This window comes from Ipomoea triloba, chromosome 4 (genome assembly GCF_003576645.1).
Source record: "Ipomoea triloba cultivar NCNSP0323 chromosome 4, ASM357664v1".
NCBI lineage: Eukaryota > Viridiplantae > Streptophyta > Magnoliopsida > Solanales > Convolvulaceae > Ipomoea > Ipomoea triloba.
The window spans coordinates 26986447-27004510 of NC_044919.1; the positions used below are offsets into that span (position 1 = coordinate 26986447).

The 18064-nt window shown below is 35.2% G+C and overlaps 3 protein-coding genes across 3 annotated transcripts; 2 read left to right on the forward strand and 1 right to left on the reverse strand.

Moving 5' to 3' along the window:
- The first annotated feature begins 410 nt into the window (after positions 1 to 410).
- On the forward strand, positions 411 to 2166 carry LOC116015107. Its single transcript, XM_031255115.1, has 2 exons — positions 411 to 1128; positions 1882 to 2166. The coding sequence occupies exons 1-2, from the start codon at positions 1012 to 1014 to the stop codon at positions 2110 to 2112; spliced, it is 348 nt and encodes a 115-aa protein (XP_031110975.1). The 5' UTR covers positions 411 to 1011; the 3' UTR covers positions 2113 to 2166.
- On the forward strand, positions 2049 to 4343 carry LOC116015108 (cytochrome c). Its single transcript, XM_031255116.1, has 3 exons — positions 2049 to 2278; positions 3574 to 3707; positions 4008 to 4343. The coding sequence occupies exons 1-3, from the start codon at positions 2167 to 2169 to the stop codon at positions 4098 to 4100; spliced, it is 339 nt and encodes a 112-aa protein (XP_031110976.1). The 5' UTR covers positions 2049 to 2166; the 3' UTR covers positions 4101 to 4343.
- A 2952-nt stretch (positions 4344 to 7295) lies between these two features.
- On the reverse strand, positions 7296 to 12921 carry LOC116015372 (protein phosphatase methylesterase 1). The gene is made up of 13 exons (XM_031255414.1): positions 12680 to 12921; positions 11151 to 11235; positions 10976 to 11046; positions 10574 to 10688; positions 10408 to 10487; positions 10243 to 10327; positions 10072 to 10152; positions 9750 to 9844; positions 9558 to 9608; positions 9378 to 9458; positions 8232 to 8304; positions 8071 to 8148; positions 7296 to 7610 (listed from the first exon to the last, which is right to left on the reverse strand). Exons 1-13 carry the CDS (start codon positions 12802 to 12804, stop codon positions 7572 to 7574), a joined length of 1059 nt encoding a protein of 352 aa, XP_031111274.1. The 5' UTR covers positions 12805 to 12921; the 3' UTR covers positions 7296 to 7571.
- Positions 12922 to 18064: the final 5143 nt, after the last annotated feature.

The following is an 18064-nucleotide window of genomic DNA, read 5'->3' on the forward strand; positions in this document are numbered from 1 at the left end:
ATATCACCAATTAATATTAACAATATTACCATATTACCATAATAATATTATAGATGAATGAGATTGGTATGTTCTTAGCAATTGACTAATTTTATGAATAAATATATATGGATAATTAATTAATAAATTAATAAATGAATAAAATAAAGGGTAAATCACCGATTTGATCCCTCAATTGTTATCAAACTGTCAATGTTGCCCCTTAATTCCGTATTCATCAATTTGGTCCCTGAAAATAATTGTTTTTAGTCACATAACTCCCTCTGGCCATATTCCGGTGAGAACTCCGATTAAGCTGGGGTATTTTAGTCATTTCGTGTCTTCAGCCCTAGCTGGAACGCTGACTTCAAGACTCCTCTTCGACGGCGGCTCCATTAACCTCTCAATTGACTTCTTCTTCTTGACAAGAGTCTTCTCCGCCTTCTTGAGCTTCTATTTTGGAAAACTTGCGACATGATGTTTTTGGGGCGGCATTTCCTGTTTCCTGGTTTCAACTCGCGAATCGAAACATAGAACGAGGAAATCATGTTTTTCTTTATCGAACCCAATAGCTTCTCGGAATGACATGGATGTTCGGACTCTCCTGTGTTGGGCTTCCCCTGTAAGGCCAATCTAAGGCAAGAAATCGATGAAGTTCACAGATCTGCTCCGAAGAAGCGACCCCAGCGGCCGGTCTTTCGAGACCATCATGTCCAGTATGGATTCTAGGCCTATCAGTCTTGCTACTACTCCCGGAGTTATGGCATTATTGGCCTGATGATGATCAGAACTTACAGAGGATTCTTGACGGCGGTGGAAGAAGGCCTTGGCGTCCGGGTCAGGGAGTTGATCAGAATGATGGGTTGGGAGACTCCTGCTGCATAGAATCCACTTTAGGATGCCGAAGAAGCACTTGCCGAAAGTTGCCCTCTTCGTATAACAAGCGTGAAAGCAAGAATTAAATCCCCAATCGCCTTCAAACTGTGGTGTTTATCCGACTTCTAGAGCTCTCCGATACAGATAAATTGAAAGATGGCCGACGCTTCGCCGTCAACGCAGCCGCAAGACGGCGGTACAAGCATAATAGATCTCGATGTCGACGCTTTGGTTAACTGCACTTTCCGACTCAGTATGGATTTCATTCTTCAGGTTCTTCTCCGAAACCTAGCTATGTCGATTGACATCATTCAATTTGTAATTTTAGTAACCAATGATTGTTAGTTATTGATTAGTTCCTTTGTTCATAAATAAATTAGTTGATTTTGTTTTGGATGTGTTCTTTCCTTGCTTAGAAAGCGGTGGCCATCGGTGATACCTTCCAGTTCAGTGACCCCTGAGAGGGAGGAGGGCTAAAGACATGAAATGACTAAAATACCCCACCTTAATCGGAGGGAGTTATTTGACTAAAAACAATTATTTTCAGGGACCAAATTGATGAATACGGAATTACGGGGCAACATTGACAGTTTGATAACAATTGAGGGACCAAATCGGTGATTTACCCTAAAATAAATGATTTTACTAAAATGCCACTAAGTTTGGGCGGGAAAATTTGGGAGGAGGATATTGTTTTTATATATAGTATAGATTTAACAATCACAATGTACATAGTCATTAAATACTCCTTAATAGTTATTTCTGGACAAGTTTTAGAGAAAAGTTGAGTGGAGTCAGAAGAGAGGGTGAATTAAGAGAATGAGTGAGGTCTTTGCAGTAAAATGAGTTTTTTGCAATAAATATGGGCCCCACTTTATTATTAATCTGTTCTGGTTCTGCTCGTTGCGCAGACTTTGCGCGCTCGTGCACGCACTTGATGGGCGCATGAAACGGTGTTTTTTTTTTTTTAATTTCAGATTTTGTTTTTTTTCCGTCCCTCTAATTTTTTCTTTTTTAATTATACAGGCAAAAACTATTCAAAAATCTCACACTATTGGGATGGACTTAGATAACACTCTAACAAATCAGCCCCAAAATTCAGCCACTAAAATTCAGCCACGTGTACACGAAAACAGAATAGGCCAAGAGCAGACCACGTTCCCCCTCGGATCTTCCTTTAAAACTCGACCTTTTGCTGCGCCTTCCACACCTCCTTTTCTGTTGTCGAACTCCCTCCCCTTCTACTATTCCTTCTAGAAAGACCCAAAAACAAAAAAAAAAAACAAAAAACAAAAACAAAAAAGGTAAGAAATGGCGTCGTTCGCAGAGGCACCGCCGGGAGACGTGAAAGCCGGGGAGAAGATCTTCAGGACCAAATGCGCTCAGTGCCACACCGTCGACAAAGGCGCCGGCCACAAACAAGGCATCTATCAATTTCTCTCCTGCTTCTTTTTAATTGTTTGTTTCTTATTTAATTATCTATCTTTTCCGTTCTCAGATCTGGTTATTGAATGTGAATTTTGCTGATGTTCATATGGTTTCCCGATGCATTTGTTATCTATTTATTTTTGCTGCTAAAGTTGAGTAGAATTGTAGATCTGTTGAACATTTGATATATGGTCTTAGTGATGCATGTTGTGGCATTGATGTGATCAATCAGTTGGGTGTATGCGAGATGAGTATTTAGTCGATCAATTTGTGAGTGATGATAAGTCTTTACAGTTTAGGTTGGGTTGATTACATCTGTAACATCAGAACCATTTAATATTACTTCGAGCTAGTTTATGCTTAATTTCACTTTCAAGCTTGTAAATCCTAGTTCCGATTTTGTTTGGGAGAAGGAAATTTTGATACTATTGTACGGAGATGAATGAATTACTAGATTTATGGATTTGATGGCAACTTAAATTGTATTATTAATTATTAATTATGCTATAATTTGTTGATAGATAGTGTGTGTGTAATTTATTAAAGTATAAATATTTATTCTTTTAATCAATCAGTTGTGTGTGTGGAATAAATTGCATAATGGAGATGAAATTCAGCAAGTTTGGAATTCGAGGACCAAAGTGGTGAAATTCTAATAGTCAATGATCAAATCCGGTATTAACTCTAAAATATATTTACTGAATCATTCTAGAAAAAAAATTAATTGATTCATATTCATGTTTTAATGCCAAACAGGATTAAATATTTTACCAAACTCCATAGATTATATGATTTGATTCTCTTATTGGAATTTGAAAAACCAACCACTCATGTTATGTGGCCTTATAGAACTGCAAATAATTTCTGATTGTGTTATACTGTAAACATTTTCAAGTTGGCCACCGAGATGACAATATGTTGTGTTTTTTTTTTCTTGTTTAATGCTCTTTTATTTCTTAATTTTCTTATTTTTTTCAACTATATTAGTTCTGTGCCTATTATCATTTTAATATTTCTTTTATGATGTCTGAGCTTATTTAGATAGGCTTAGTTTTCTTGATATTTTATTAAGAGACTACTGTCTCATATTTTCTTAGGTATTTGTTGCATATATTGTAAAGTTGACATTTGTGAAATGATTTTGTGAAGGAATCCTCTTTTCTGGCTGCTTCTAACTAGAGGACAAAGTATAGATGTGCGCATAGGATACCCATAACAACCTATATTATTTTGTTTGGCTTACTGGTGTAAGAAATGCAGTGTAGCTAACATTAATTTGGTTTTCAACAGGGCCGAATTTGAATGGCCTTTTTGGTAGGCAGTCTGGAACTACTCCTGGTTACTCCTACTCTGCTGCTAACAAGAACATGGCAGTTATTTGGCAAGAAAATACGCTGTATGACTATTTGCTTAACCCCAAGAAGGTAATTAAACTTGTTTTATGCCATCTAATATCACAAATTCTACTTCAATGTGGGGTGTTTTTTTTTTTTTGGAAAAACTTCACTGTGATATTTAAATACCCTAATACGAAGTAACATAATGATAATAGTTAGGATGTTACGTCATAATAGTCTCATACTAATATCATTATTATTGCCGGTAGGAGGGCAAGATAGTGAGATAGGATGGTTTTTCCCTTTCCCCCCTTCTTTGGAGTGCTTTCTTTGTTGCTTCCTGTGTGTGTTACTACTTGGCTGATTGCGTGTAATTATCTTTTGTAGTATATCCCCGGAACAAAGATGGTTTTTCCAGGATTGAAGAAGCCACAAGAGCGTGCTGACCTCATTGCATATCTGAAAGAGTCCACCGCTTAATGAATGATTTTGCCTAAGTTAAGTTGACCAGTTACCATTATTCTTTGTAATAAAGAGACCTTTTTCTGGTATCCTGTGCTAATTTGTTCATAGAGCTCTTGTTTGGCCTCTTTGGATGAGAGGTTTTATACTTTTATTGCACTTGCCAAATGTTAAAAGTTTTTTTTTTTTTGGAAACGCCAAATGTTAAAAGTTAAAAACATACATTCAATTCAATTCCAAAATAACGATGTTTTATAAACATATGTGCGGTCTGATGTATTTTTGACGCGTTTATTTTTCGCCTGTCAGTGCCCTGCGAATTTTCTTCATTCCAGATTGAGCAGAACCTTGAACTAACACTTGTGCATTTATGACTAAGAAAAATGGTTAAATAAGCCTTTCAACTTTACATGAAAGTGCAATTAGTCTCTTAAAGAGCAATTAAACATTTCAACTTGGTATTTCGATTCATTGGAACCCCAAAATGGATCGTAGGTCATTCATATTTTGAAACTTCGATGACTGTCGTCGGTCGTCAATTTTTCTTCAATTGTTATGGTCAATGTTAGTCAATGGCGTCTAGTGGCCGTCGATAGCCTATATATCAGTAACTTGTTGATTACCCGTAAATTGCATTTATTTGATCCATTTTACTAAGTTGGAGTGTCTAAATACACTTTTTAAAAGTTTAGATGGCTAATTGTACTTTCGTGTAAAGTTAGAAGGCCTATTTGAGAAACTACGCTAATCAGATCATATTGCATGAGTGCCAAACACTTTGCGGCCGAGTCTATAAATTTGTGATTTTATATAAAAGGCTACCTACAAACGTACCTAAAAATTTTGCATTAGTCAAAATATACACTTTAGTTCGTTACTTATAAGAGTTGCTTTTAAATCAAAATATAAAAGTTACTTTTTTTTTTTTTCAAAAGTATTACACTTTCCCTTATAAGTAAATGACACTTTATTCATGATTAGTATTACATTTTTATCTTGACTCAACTTGTCTCATAGATTAAGACAATGATCAATGAAACGATTTCACATAAGTTTTTGACAAACTCAAAGGACACATTTTGAAATATTTAGGAGTTGTTTGGTTCAAAAAATATTTTTAAATATTGCAACTATATAACATTTTTAAAAAGGAGAGTGTTGTGATCTCTAAAATACTCTATTAAAATCTTTCATGATATGTCTATTATGTGATATTCCCTCCACCAAAAGTCCAGCATTTGGTGGACAAGAATCGGTATTCGATTCCCACATAATCTTTAAACATGCAAAATTCCTATGTTTTTTTTTTTGAAAACGCAAAATTCCTATGTTTGGGATAAAGGAATTTTTTTTTTTTTTGAAAGGTGGTATAAAGGAATTAAAAGTTCATAAAATTCCAATTCCTTTATTCTATGGCATTACAAATCCCAACTCCCTATGGGACTTTTAATTCCATAATTGTTGGAGAAAAAGTTAAAAGTGATTAAACAAAAATATCATTTCCTTGCTAAGTTAGAGTGATTGGACCAAAGGCATTGTAATCCTTATACTCAACTTATTTATTGGAAAACTTGGGAGAAACTTTGTTATCCTAAGAGATGGGGGGTCTAGGTTTTAGGAACCTCAGGGATTTTAACTTGGCCATGTTGTCTAAGCAATCGTGGAGGTTGGTTAACAATCAAACTTCTTTGGTAGCAAGAATTTACAAAGCAAGATATTACCCGAACTCATCTTTCTTGGATGCCAAACTGGGCACAAATCCCTCTTTCATATGGAGTAGTCTGACTCACACTCAGGAAATAATCCGAAAGCATAGCAGGTGGAGAGTGGGCAGCGGAACTCAAATGGGACGAGGAAATAATCAGACAAATCTTTTCGCTAGGGTGAATTCTTTTCCTTATCCCCTTGTGGAAGATGCAAGAGTTGCAGACCTCATCCTGCCCGAGGATACCAAATGGGACGAGGAAATAATCAGACAAATCTTTTCGCCTAGAGATGCCAACCTTATCATGAGCATCCCCCTTGCAAAGCAACAAAGTCATGACAAAATTATATGGTCAGCAGACGATGATGGATGCTATACTGTGAAAAGTTGCTACAAAGCGATTCGTGGTGACCTACAAGAAGCTGATGCTCATCCATGTGCAGCGGTGTGGCAATTAAAAATCCCGCCAAAGGTTAAAGTGTTTTTTTGGCAAGCTTGCACGAGCAGTTTATCCACGAAAGATCTCCTGCACAGGAAAAGAGTTGAATGTGATGTTGTGTGCCCTATGTGCAATTGTTCTGATGAATCAATTGCACATCTTCTTGTGGAATGCTTCTATGCTAAGACTTGTTGGAGACTTGCAGGATTACAGTTGTGCGATCTAAGGGATATTCCTTTTTCAGCATGGGTGAATCAAAGTTATGCCAACCTTGATAAGGGCAGTTACTCTCTGTTTGTTCTTATTTGCTAGGAAATTTGGAAGGAAAGGAATGAGAAGATTTGGAACAATTCTTCCATCATCCAGGAGTATCAACTGGTTAGAAGATCAAAGTGTTTCCTAAAAGAGTGGAGAAATACAACAAAGCTACATATCGAACCCCAACAGGCCTGCTGTAATCAAACCCAAAGGTGGATAAAACCTCATTCAGGTATGCTGAAGCTTAATGTCGATGCGGCGATCAACAAACAGGAAGCAGCAATGGGTCTTGGCAGCGTCATCAGAGACGAGGAGGGTACTTTTATTGCAGCAAGAGGCGTCCAGTGGAGGGGCATTTTTACTCCAAGGGAAGCAGAAGCAGTGCTCGTTCGAGAAGCTTTAAGCTGGTTGAAATCTCAAAACATGGACAACGTGCAAATAGAGTCAGATTCCCTACAGGTTGTTCAGTCTCTACAGGCAAAGGGCGGAACTTCTTCTTTTCATTTGATCATTGAGGATATCAAACACCTCTTAAATGGCTTTTGTAATGTGTTTATTTCGTTTACCAAAAGATCAGCGAACCAGGTAGCCCATGAATTAACTAGGCAATCCGTTCTTCGTCTGATTACTCGGAGTGGTTTCACAACCCTCCTCCTATCATCTGTAATGTGTTGATTTCTGATTTAAGTTAACGAAAGTTTCTCTTATTTTCAAAAAAAAAAAAACTTATTCTCCAATTTTCATATTTACCAAACATTATAATTAAAATTGAAACTGATATTCCTAATAATACTATTTCCTTCCCCCTCACTTTCCTAATTGCAACCCGTTAAGGTTTTATATTCCATAACTCATTTGATCAACAACTAAAATGTCAAACACTGCGAACTGTGCTCAGTCATCAAAAGTGGAAAAGCTTGCTAGAAAATTGAGCAACTTATGGCTTGGAAAACTTCGCTATTTACAAAGGTCTAAATATTCCAGATCTTCAAAACATTACGAAATATCATCCTGAACACAAATGAGGGGTTAAGGAAACACCGCCATAATCCCGGTTGTAACTTATTCTGTTCATGATTTTCAGTCCTCAAGGCTTTGGTTTTGACCAGCTATGAATACCAGGTATCTGCAAGCAACGTCGGCACACTTGTCAAGCAGCATTCAATATCATAAACAGAGTCCACTAATCTATGCCGGCGTACTTATTCAAGGAAAAAGAGTCCCAACTAAAACATGTTCAGATCATGAAAATTGAATGAAGGCACCAGTTAAAGTGCATTAGATGTTGCTTCACAATTTGTAGTAAAAGGAAAAGAAAGCACATGAAACATCAAACATGTAACTTCATCGACGGTGTCTTATATTAATGTTCTAAATGATTTTCAGGAGTCACAGTTAAAGAACAAAACCATTACCTGAGGGGCTTGTTTGGCCATCTTTTCTCCATAGGCTTTTTCTTTTACAATTTATTTTTGATCCAAATGAAAATAAAGGCTTATATATAGAACCTAGGAGTTCATGCATTGTAAAGTGGAAACTCATAGTAGATACTTGCAGATGTTTCAAGAAAGTTTTAAGAAACAAACCTCAACTCCACGGGGGCCTATTCGATTACGAGAAATAAAATTGAGTATCAAGCTAGCAAATTCGTCAGGTACATCTTCCTGCAAGATTCAGTGTAAATTGAATTTTGTATTTCAGTTGAAATCAGTGATAACAAACCACCATAAGCAAAGTGGGTATGAACCTGTATAGCATGGCCAGTATGTCGGACAACCACCATTTGAAATTTCCCTTGCATTTGACCTATTGTAAGAGATCTGTAAAAATTCAAACAAATCTTAGTTCTGTCATTAGTTCAAAAAATTCATCAATTCCCAATTTCTAAGAACACGACAAACAAGCAGAATATTAGTTTTGGTCATTCAAATGACTAGAAGATGATTTAAAAGTTTCATTAGGAAGTATTCCTTTCAGAATCTATCAGACAGTTGAGATTAATATAAAACAAAATTCTGTAAAAGCTACTTGCAAAAGAAATAACATTATTATGCTCATTGATGAATGTTCACTGAACCTACTAAATCAAATGAGTTAAGAGAATATTAAATGAGTAGTGCGGAGTGACTAATGAGTATCCTTTGAAATGCCCTTCTTATGTCAGTATGTGACGTAGAGGTGTCCTTTGAAATGATCAGCACCTTCTAACTTAAGAAATAAATGGGGTTGTGCCCTCTAGTATTGACAAATTCAATGACATAATCTGAGCTTTCAAGCAATTCACATAACTGAAGCTATTTTGCAAAAACGCTTGCAATCAATTAAATTGTCTCTTAAAATTTGTTTTCTTCTAAACATCAAATTTCCCATTTAATAAATCTCAAAATTGAGTGTGTTAATATCTTGTAGTACCAGCATATCATTAGATAACTTGTGCATGAAAATAGTCTTTGTTCATCCTCTTCTATTAATCTAGTTCATCAACTTCAGCTGTTTTGGAGCTTGTTAAGAGATTGCACAACTGAAAAATTATGTTCTTGTCACTCTTAAGCTATGAAGAGGTCACCCTTTAAAATTCTAAAGGTCTTCACCATCATCTATCAAGAAATTGAACAAGACAAATTGCTTAAACTTTAGTATTCTAAATCCTCTGTACATACATTTCAAACTCCTGATCCTCTGTAGTCTTGCTTAAATGACCAAAACCTTCTAAAGCTTCTACATGTATGCTAGAATAGATGAGCACTATTCCAATCCACAAATTTTGCTCTCTAGCCTTTTCTCTTTGGATAGCCTCCATGCAAGCTTTTTAACAATGAGCAAGTAAAATGCATGCATAGATAGAAACTACTGAAATTATCATGTTAAATTGACAAGTTGAATTGCAAAAAACCTGTCCAGTCTGTCTGTCCCTGCTAAAAGCAAGAGTTTTGGTACAGCACTTGATAAAAACTTTTCAGAAAGGCCTTCATACCTGAAATGCAAGTTCAACCAGAGAGATTTATGCTGTCACAAAACACAATGTAATCACCTAATTTGATGTGAATCTCAGATTAGGAAAAGAAACTAGTACCAGCCCCTCCAATATTGCTCAGTTTCTTCCAGTCTTGATCGATAGGTGTAACTGCAACACAGGTAAAAAAAACCTTCCCCTAGTTACTAATTATTACTCTTGTTTTTGGGAGAGAGAGAGAGAGAGAATCTTGGGAAGGGAAAGGCAAAAAGAAGAGAAAAAAGATGCCAAAACTAGAGCAAATATGCACACCATTTCTTTGAATCATCAAATATCAATGTGCTAGGAATTGATATGCGAGCAGAGTCAATATTTCTTAAAGTGCCACCTTTCACACTCCATTCAATCTACAAATACATATACACCTTAAATTAGTAGCATGATTAATGGAGATTAAAGGCTAAGACAATGGCATACTAGAAGAAAACCCAAGTGGTCAAAATGCAGTGAAGTAGAAATGTGATACAAGAATGATGAGGCCATGGTATTTTGAGACCAGAGGAGGCAAGTGTCATTATTAAAATGTGTACATATAATTGATCCCAAAAAGGACACAAATTTCAAGATAATTTACCGCTTTTTCTAGGGATGAAAAATGCTGCATTCTGTTTGATAGGATCTTCTGCATATGAATCAACGATGACATTGCTGTCCCCTGAAATTTTGGGAAACCAGGTAACGTATTTTGTTGAATTTATGCAGTTGAATAATTCAAAAATGTTAACACAAGACTATAATTTTAGACCTCAACAACATCCACAACAATCAGCCCAGCCAAAGTAGATAGCACTTTCTTTGCAGCAATATGAACTGCAACTGCACCTCCCATGCTGTTGTATGATTATAAAAGAACATTAGTTCAGCAGTTGGCAGTTGCTTAATACTATTCAATTTATGAACTTAGTTCAACCTGTGGCCAACTAGCACAACTGCAGGTGGAGCATCTCCATACATCGTCTTAAAAACAGCCACCACATCACTACATAAGGTCTGCAATCATTGTAAGCAACTTCAGCACAGGACTGGCCACGGTGTTAATAGGAAAGAAAGTAAAACAGCAGTTAGATAACAAATACCTCAATAGACAAATCTACTTCATTCTCTGTGGAAGACTTCCCATGTCCCCTCAAGTCCATGGCCACTATCCTAGCTTTCTCCTTCATTTTGCTTGCAGCCAATGCAAATGAAAGTCTGGAAAATCATAGAAAGTATACAAATTTCAAAAGAAGGAACTACTTACCATTTTAGCTACTTGTGTGCAGGAAAAAAGTAATACAGAGCATGTCCACTTATGTGCAGGAAAAGAATATGTACAGACAATGTCTATCGTCTAACAGAATGCTCAATCAAATCTGTTTAATTCTATATAATAACTGAAACCTGGCAAACTAAGCAAGACTAGGTAATTACTGGAATAAGAAAATGAAATATATTTTAAGATATCATTACAACTTTCCCCAACAGTACACTCAACATACCCAGAATAACCACCACCATGTAAGCACAAAACCACTGGTCCTTCAGTCCCTGCCAAATAAACATGAAAGACCTGAAATGCCAAAGAAAATAAAAGATGATTCTTCTATTTAGGAGAAAGAAGAAACAAGCTGGTAGAAAGAAACAATGAAGGACATTTACAGAATGTTCACTAACATCATTTGAATCTGAAATCTGTACATCATCCTCTTTGTCAAAATAGTCTGACCAATCTAAAGGTCCATATTTCTGTGAAGAAGACCTGCATATATATATAAATGAAAACATCAGACAAATTGTAATTCAGAACTGCCATTTCTCTAGGCTATCAATGATGAGATATCAAATCATCAGCAAAACTTGCATTATAAAGATGATTTTAAATCAAATGAAGAAAGACATCTGGTCAACAAAAACCAAATATGACAAATTCAAAAACTGTAGTAAACATTAACAGATATCACACAAGTGGTCTATGGGTCATTTATACAAGACATAAATAGATAGAGCAAAACCTTAAAATAGTTCGAACCCCCAAAGTATGCACAACTCAAATATTAGCAATAAATGTGGAATTTAACTTTGTGATACTATTAATTATTATCCTGTATGGAAGCGTATATTAAAAGTCCCTTCTTTGGAGCTTTATAGTTTCCTTTCTAAAGAAAGCCAAACAACAGCAAACTTGATACTGAATCCCAAAAGGGGACATTTACATGACCAAAACAGAATCTAAGAAGTCTTTTCTATATATCACAGATGAAAAGCACCTTAGAACATGGAAAAGGAAATAGATGAAAAGCAATCAAACACCTAAGAATGCACACTGCAAGTATATGCCAAGACATTATACCCTGTTTAAAATTAAATCCCAGATAAGAATTGTAACCAAATCAAAATTTGAACTATCTTTCCAGCAATATGCCAAAATATTTTGATCATTTTCAAACTAGCACCTTGCATTTCTCAACAGAATATGATATGCAATCATACAATCACAATACACCAATAGATAGATATATTTATCTGTGGATTTGTGAAGGCACAGAGATTATCAACCACATACACTACTTATCAAAATAAAAGAGATTACTATAGCTGACAACTTGCCACAAAGTGCAGTTTCAGTTTCAAGCTTGTGTTAGATTTGTGATAAAATCTAGGAAGTGTATGCCTCAAACCTGCTTGGACATGTAGCAACTAGCAACCACAGTCCAGGCACTAGATCTTGGAAACAAGCAAATCCTGAGAATTAAGATGTACCAATCTCCAAGAAAGAAAACCAATTAACTTTTAGAGAAGAAGAAGCTTGAGATAACGGATAGTCTAAAAAAGTTCCAAGGGACTATGGCTGAGCATTGTATGATAACAGTGACAAATCATCCCTGATGCCCATTTTTAAATTTTTTTTTCTCACTTTACCACGGTTTGATCGAAAAACAACTAATGATTTGTACCAATTTGGAACCATTAAAGTGCATAATGCACTTAGAAATTCAAAGAAAACTCCAAATTCCTCGCTCCAAAATTAATCAAAAGTCTGAACGCCTTAATATTCTACTTATTTTCATAAATATTTATCACAATGAATTAAAAGACACTGATTATTCCACATTCTTATGGCTTAAAGCAACACATAGTGATCATATGCTGTATTTCACAAATTTAAACTTACACTCGCATACATACATCAGAAGAGAGCTTACTGAATGGGAGGACGAGCTGGAACGGAAGAGAAGGCGGAGGGGAGGTTGTCGCCGGTGGTAGTATCGGAATTCTGGATTTCCTCTGAGGAGTCTTCCGGAAGTGATGAAAGGTTTGAAGAATCCATTTCCAGGTGAGTTTGATAGATCAGAGATGGTATGGCGATCAATTTCACGGAGAAATCCGACGGCTTCTCTGTTCTTCCTCTTATGGGAAGTTCACTGGAAAACTTGGAAAGTTAGAAGTTTCGCCTTCTCAAACTGAACTCAATACAGGAGGAATAATTTGATCCGGCCCAATTAATTTCATGCAAAGTGCTCTGAAGTGATCCAATCTGTGGTTTCCTGCTAGCCCAGGCCCATATACCCAAAATGAAATTGTTATACCATGGACTACACTACTACAGTACATTATGCATTGTAGATCCTAATCTAAAACGACATTCATATTATGTACTTGAAATTTACATATTATATACCTTCAATCAGTAAATTATGTAAATAGGTATATATTATGTTAACTAAAAGTGTATAATATATTAATTGCAAATACATAATATGAATGTCGTTTTGGACCAGAGTCCACAATGTAAGGTGGACTTGGTTCATTGTATAATTTGCTCCAAAATGGGGTAACTTATTCTACAATTGTTATATGGTGGACCATGGTCCACCACAACGTTGTTTATTTTAATTAAAATGATAATTTAGTATTACATTACAGATATGTGTATTATCAAATGAATATATAGTAGAATTAAAATGATAATTTAGTATTGTTATATATAATGAACTTATTACGTGTATAAAATGAAACTGAATAACAGAGTTCATATAGATATTTATATTGTCAAATGAACATGTATTAGAATTAAAATGATACTTTAGTATTGTTGTAATTAACATATAGTATGTATAAAATGAAACTAAATAGCAAAGCTCACACAAATATGTATTCTATCAAATGGACATGTAGTGAAATTAAAATGATACTTTAGTATTGCTATAATGAACCTATTATGTGTATACAATGAAACGAGATAACAGAGACATGATATGCAATTAAAATGATACTCAACGTTACTATAATGAAACTAGTATGTATGAAAAATGAAAAAAAAAAAAAAAACATACAATGATAACAAATTAGTAAAACGTCAACGATTTTTTTTTTAATCGAATTCAAATGTCATTTTACTTTATGCTTCACGCTGCTACATGGACCATGGTCCACAGTAAAATATTCTATGGACCAGTTGCTATATCGTGGACCATGGTCCAAAAACGCTACCATTTCATTAAGTAAAGAAACGGTTGTCGTCACATCTTAACGGAGTTCCGTAAATGAAACTAGCTACAGTTCATCTCAAATGATACTGCCTCACATTTGTTTTTATATTATCAAATAAAACTGCAATTATATCAAAATGAAACTATAGTTGTATTGAAAGGAAACTGCAGTGTATATAAAAAGAAACTGAATAACAGTTTCACATATTTGAGTGTATAATGTTGAATGAAACTATAGTTATATCGAAAAGAAACTGTAGTTGTGTTGAAAGGAAACTGTATTGTATATAAAATGAAACTGAATAACAGTTTCATATATTTGGGTGTATATTGTCTAATGAAATTGTAGTTATATCGAAATGATACTTAGTTGTGTTGTAATGAAAGTATAGTGCATATAAAATGAAACTACATAATAGTATCACATATTTTAGTGTATAATGTCAAATGAAACTGTAGTTATATCGAAAATAAACTGTAATTGTGTTGAAAGAAAAATGCAGTGTACGGGTGCCGTTTCTTTTCATTAATCAAAATGATATTGTTTTGATGCATAAACTACCCTGCATTGTGGACTGCGGTCCACAATAAAATTTGCGTGTCAATGATGAGTGATCTATCTCCCCATATAAATCATGGTCCATATTTGCCATGTAAATTATGGTCCGCAACCAAAAAATGAAAACTTGTTAGTTTTGAACCATGGTAATAAATGAATGCAAATTATGATATGGTTTCAAGTCCATCTTGCAAGGTGGACCCAGGTTTATATTTACAATTTTAGATCTCAATATATAAAATTACATTACTCAATATTCACAATTTTTAAATTCTACATTCATAATTTTGTTATATAGATTCAAAAATTGTGTTATACTGTTGAATATAGAGTTATGAAATTGTGAATATAGAGTTCTGTAATTGTGGATATAGAGTTATAAAATTCAGTTGTTATATCGTGGATTATGGTCCAAAAACGACACCGTTTCTTTAAGTAAAGAAACGGCTGCCGTTACATATTAACGGAGCTCCGTAAATGAAACTACAATTCATTTCAAATGATATTGCATCACATTTGTTTTTATATTATAAAATGAAGTTGTAGTTATATCAAAATAAAACTGTAGTTATGTTGAAAGTAAATTGCACTGTATATAAAATGAAATTGAATAACAATTTCACATATTTGAGGTATATTGTCCAATGAAACTGTAGTTATATCGAAATGATTCTGCAGTTGTGTTGAAAGGAAACTACAGTGTATTATAAAAGAAATCGTAGTTGTGTTGAAAGAAAATTGTAGTGTGCGTATATAAAATGAAACTGAATAAAAGTTTCACATATTTGAGTATATAATGTCGAATGAAACTGTAGTTATATCGAAAAGAAACTGTAGTTGTGTTGAAAAAAAATTGCAGTGTATATAAAATAAAATTGAATATGTGTTACACATAGAGTTATTTTTGCGGAACGAGTGTCATTTCTGCCGTTTCTTTTCATTAATCAAAATGACATTGTTTTGATGCATGGACTACCATGCATTGTGGACCGCAGTTCACATTAAAATTTACGTCTAAAATTATGAACATAAAATTCTAAAATTATAAATATGTCTTGAATCCACCTTGTAAGATGAACACGAGTCCATCGCATAACAATCAATAAATGAAAATGTCAGAACATCCGTTGCTTTCGTCCAACAAGAAATCTTTTCTTCCTTGCGGAAAAAAAAGTTTAAAAAATAAAGAAAAAGGATTTTACGCAATAAGAATTAATATTATCTTTTCGCGATTCTGTTAAGGGATAGTGACTCTTCCACAACCTACCACCTAATTGTTTATTATTCTATTTTTGTCATTATTTTGTATTGCCGTCTAGTAAAAGATTATGATTTTAAACCACTCGTAATAATAATGATGTGAACCACCTAGTATTTTATTAGAAAAAATTGAAGTGTATTATCACTTATCAGTGAGTACTGTTGGTCCCAAGGGGATGGGGTACAAGTCTAGAGGGGGGTGAATAGACTTGTATAAGATTTTGCAAATCTTTTCAACCTCTCGTGTGTATTGAACTTAGGATGTTTAGGTTCGATACCTCACGAGGTGAAGACAAAGTTTTATGCGCAGCGGAAATGTTATCCCCTTTTAGTTAGCACGAGTTTGAGTTAGTTCGAGAAGTGCGTTTATATGCAGTGCAATCGAGAGGTTAGCGAGAGATAAAAACAGTAAGTAAATGCAAGAGAGATTTTTAAGTGGTTCGGCCAACCCGCCTACGTCCACTCTTCTTCCAGAAACTCCCTGGAAGGATTGCACTAAAAACTTCCCTTTTTAGTACAATATCGAGCGCTTGAGCTTTGATCACGAAGCCCGCCTCAAGCCTCAGGTTTTTCGCCCCGCTTCTTGTTACTCCACCTCTCGAGCACTTGACCTTTGATCACCAAGCCCGCGTCAAGCCTCAGGATCTTCACAAGACAGCTCCCAGGTTACTCTACCTCTCCAAGGTCTTTCTCCCCGCTTCCAGCTACTCCACCTCTCGAGCACTTGACCTTTGATCACCAAGCCCGCGTCAAGCCTCAGGTTTCTTTCACTCGGACAGCTGCCAGGTTACTCCACCTCTCTTGCTTAATCCAAAGCAAGGTGTTTTTGGTTGTCACAGTTGAATGTAACAGGCTCCAATCTGACCACAAGCTATCGTTGAATCAACTTCGATGTAGAGCAGCTTCGGTCACCTTCTGGATGTATAACAGTTTAAGCTTTGTAACTCTCTTGAAACACTAAGATGTGTTTTCTCGCTATTTTGAATATCAGGATGATATTCCAAGTTAACCACTTGCACTTTGAACGTTTTAGACAGACACTTCTTAAGAATTTCGAACCCCTTCACTTCACTTCCTTTCTTTTTCTCTTCTCTTTTATTCCTTTTGTGTCTTTACGTCCTTATATATGAGAGTAGAGGAATAATTCCGTTGGAGGGAAAATTATTCCGTTTGAAATTTGTCTCCCATGCTGATCATGGGTCTTGCGTATTTTCAGCATATTTCATGGAGTGGTGATCTTGTAACTTGAACCTCTTTGTCTTGTAGTGAATATTCCATAGTTCACTTTCTTGAGTCCATGCTCCACTTTCGTCTTTTGGTAAAAGTTACTCTTTTTATATTCCCATTATTCCTTGATTGTAGGGAATCAGACCACTTCAGCATTGGTGCACCTTTTGACCGTTTGTGGTGGAAATCTGACGTGTCATCCATTTCCGCCCATTTTGAAATCTTCACGTTCGGCACCTCTTCATTATTCCATCTCCATGATATTCTTCTTCTCCAAACTTTAAGTATGACCGTCATTCAGCTTTGTTGGAGAATTGTTAGTGTATCGAGACCAAGGTTGATATCTTGATCGCTTGATGTCTCGAACTCAAATATCGAGAGGTCTATCTCTCGAACTCTGTTTATGTCTCGAACTGGATAACTGTATCGAGAGGTCCTACCTCTCGAACTCTGCTTATGTCTCGAGACTTAGTTGATGTCTCGCAGACCCTTATTCCTCCAGTGTTGTCCCATGCCTTCTTCTGATCTGTCTATATGATTACAATACACGAGACTTCTAAGATGTTCAAACAAATTTACCTCAAGCTTAAATATTTTCCGAGTTGAGCTCAAAGTTACTCGGTTGTATTTTCGCTCTTGGTTTACTTGTCGAACTTACAGCGTTTTGCCTATGCGTCGAGACTCGGGGATTTCTACTTAACAGTTGGTATCATCAAAACCTATTACATGATGTTCCTAACAAGTACTCCATTGTATTGCATATTTTAATGTTGTAGGAGAAAGAGAAAAAAATTAAAAAAAAATATTGGCCCTGTTTGATAACATAGTTAGTTTATCAGTTAATTTTGACTTATTTGACCACTATTTGCTATTTGACTTGGTTAAACAGTCAATATAAGTGTTTAATTAATTAGTTTTTTGTAACAATTTATTACTTCAAAATACTACGGAGTAAAATTCAAAAAGTTGCTCAAAAATGCTTTTTCCATCAACTTTTTGAGAAAGTCATTTTGCATTTAATCAACTATCAGCTGACAACTAATTTACCAAAC

Bases quoted from the DNA above. Each gene is read 5' to 3' on its own strand.
- LOC116015107 (XM_031255115.1), top strand. From the start codon at position 1,012: ATGGCCGACGCTTCGCCGTCAACGCAGCCGCAAGACGGCGGTACAAGC. The intron at 1,129-1,881 runs GTTCTTCTCCGA...TTAATTATACAG, and splicing joins GTATGGATTTCATTCTTCAG to GCAAAAACTATTCAAAAATC.
- LOC116015108 (XM_031255116.1), top strand. From the start codon at position 2,167: ATGGCGTCGTTCGCAGAGGCACCGCCGGGAGACGTGAAAGCCGGGGAG. The intron at 2,279-3,573 runs GCATCTATCAAT...GGTTTTCAACAG, and splicing joins AGGCGCCGGCCACAAACAAG to GGCCGAATTTGAATGGCCTT. The intron at 3,708-4,007 runs GTAATTAAACTT...TATCTTTTGTAG, and splicing joins ATTTGCTTAACCCCAAGAAG to TATATCCCCGGAACAAAGAT.
- LOC116015372 (XM_031255414.1), bottom strand. From the start codon at position 12,804: ATGGATTCTTCAAACCTTTCATCACTTCCGGAAGACTCCTCAGAGGAA. The intron at 11,236-12,679 runs GTAAGCTCTCTT...ATATATATGCAG, and splicing joins CCAGCTCGTCCTCCCATTCA to GTCTTCTTCACAGAAATATG. The intron at 7,611-8,070 runs GTTTGTTTCTTA...CGTTGCTTGCAG, and splicing joins TAGGCCCCCGTGGAGTTGAG to ATACCTGGTATTCATAGCTG.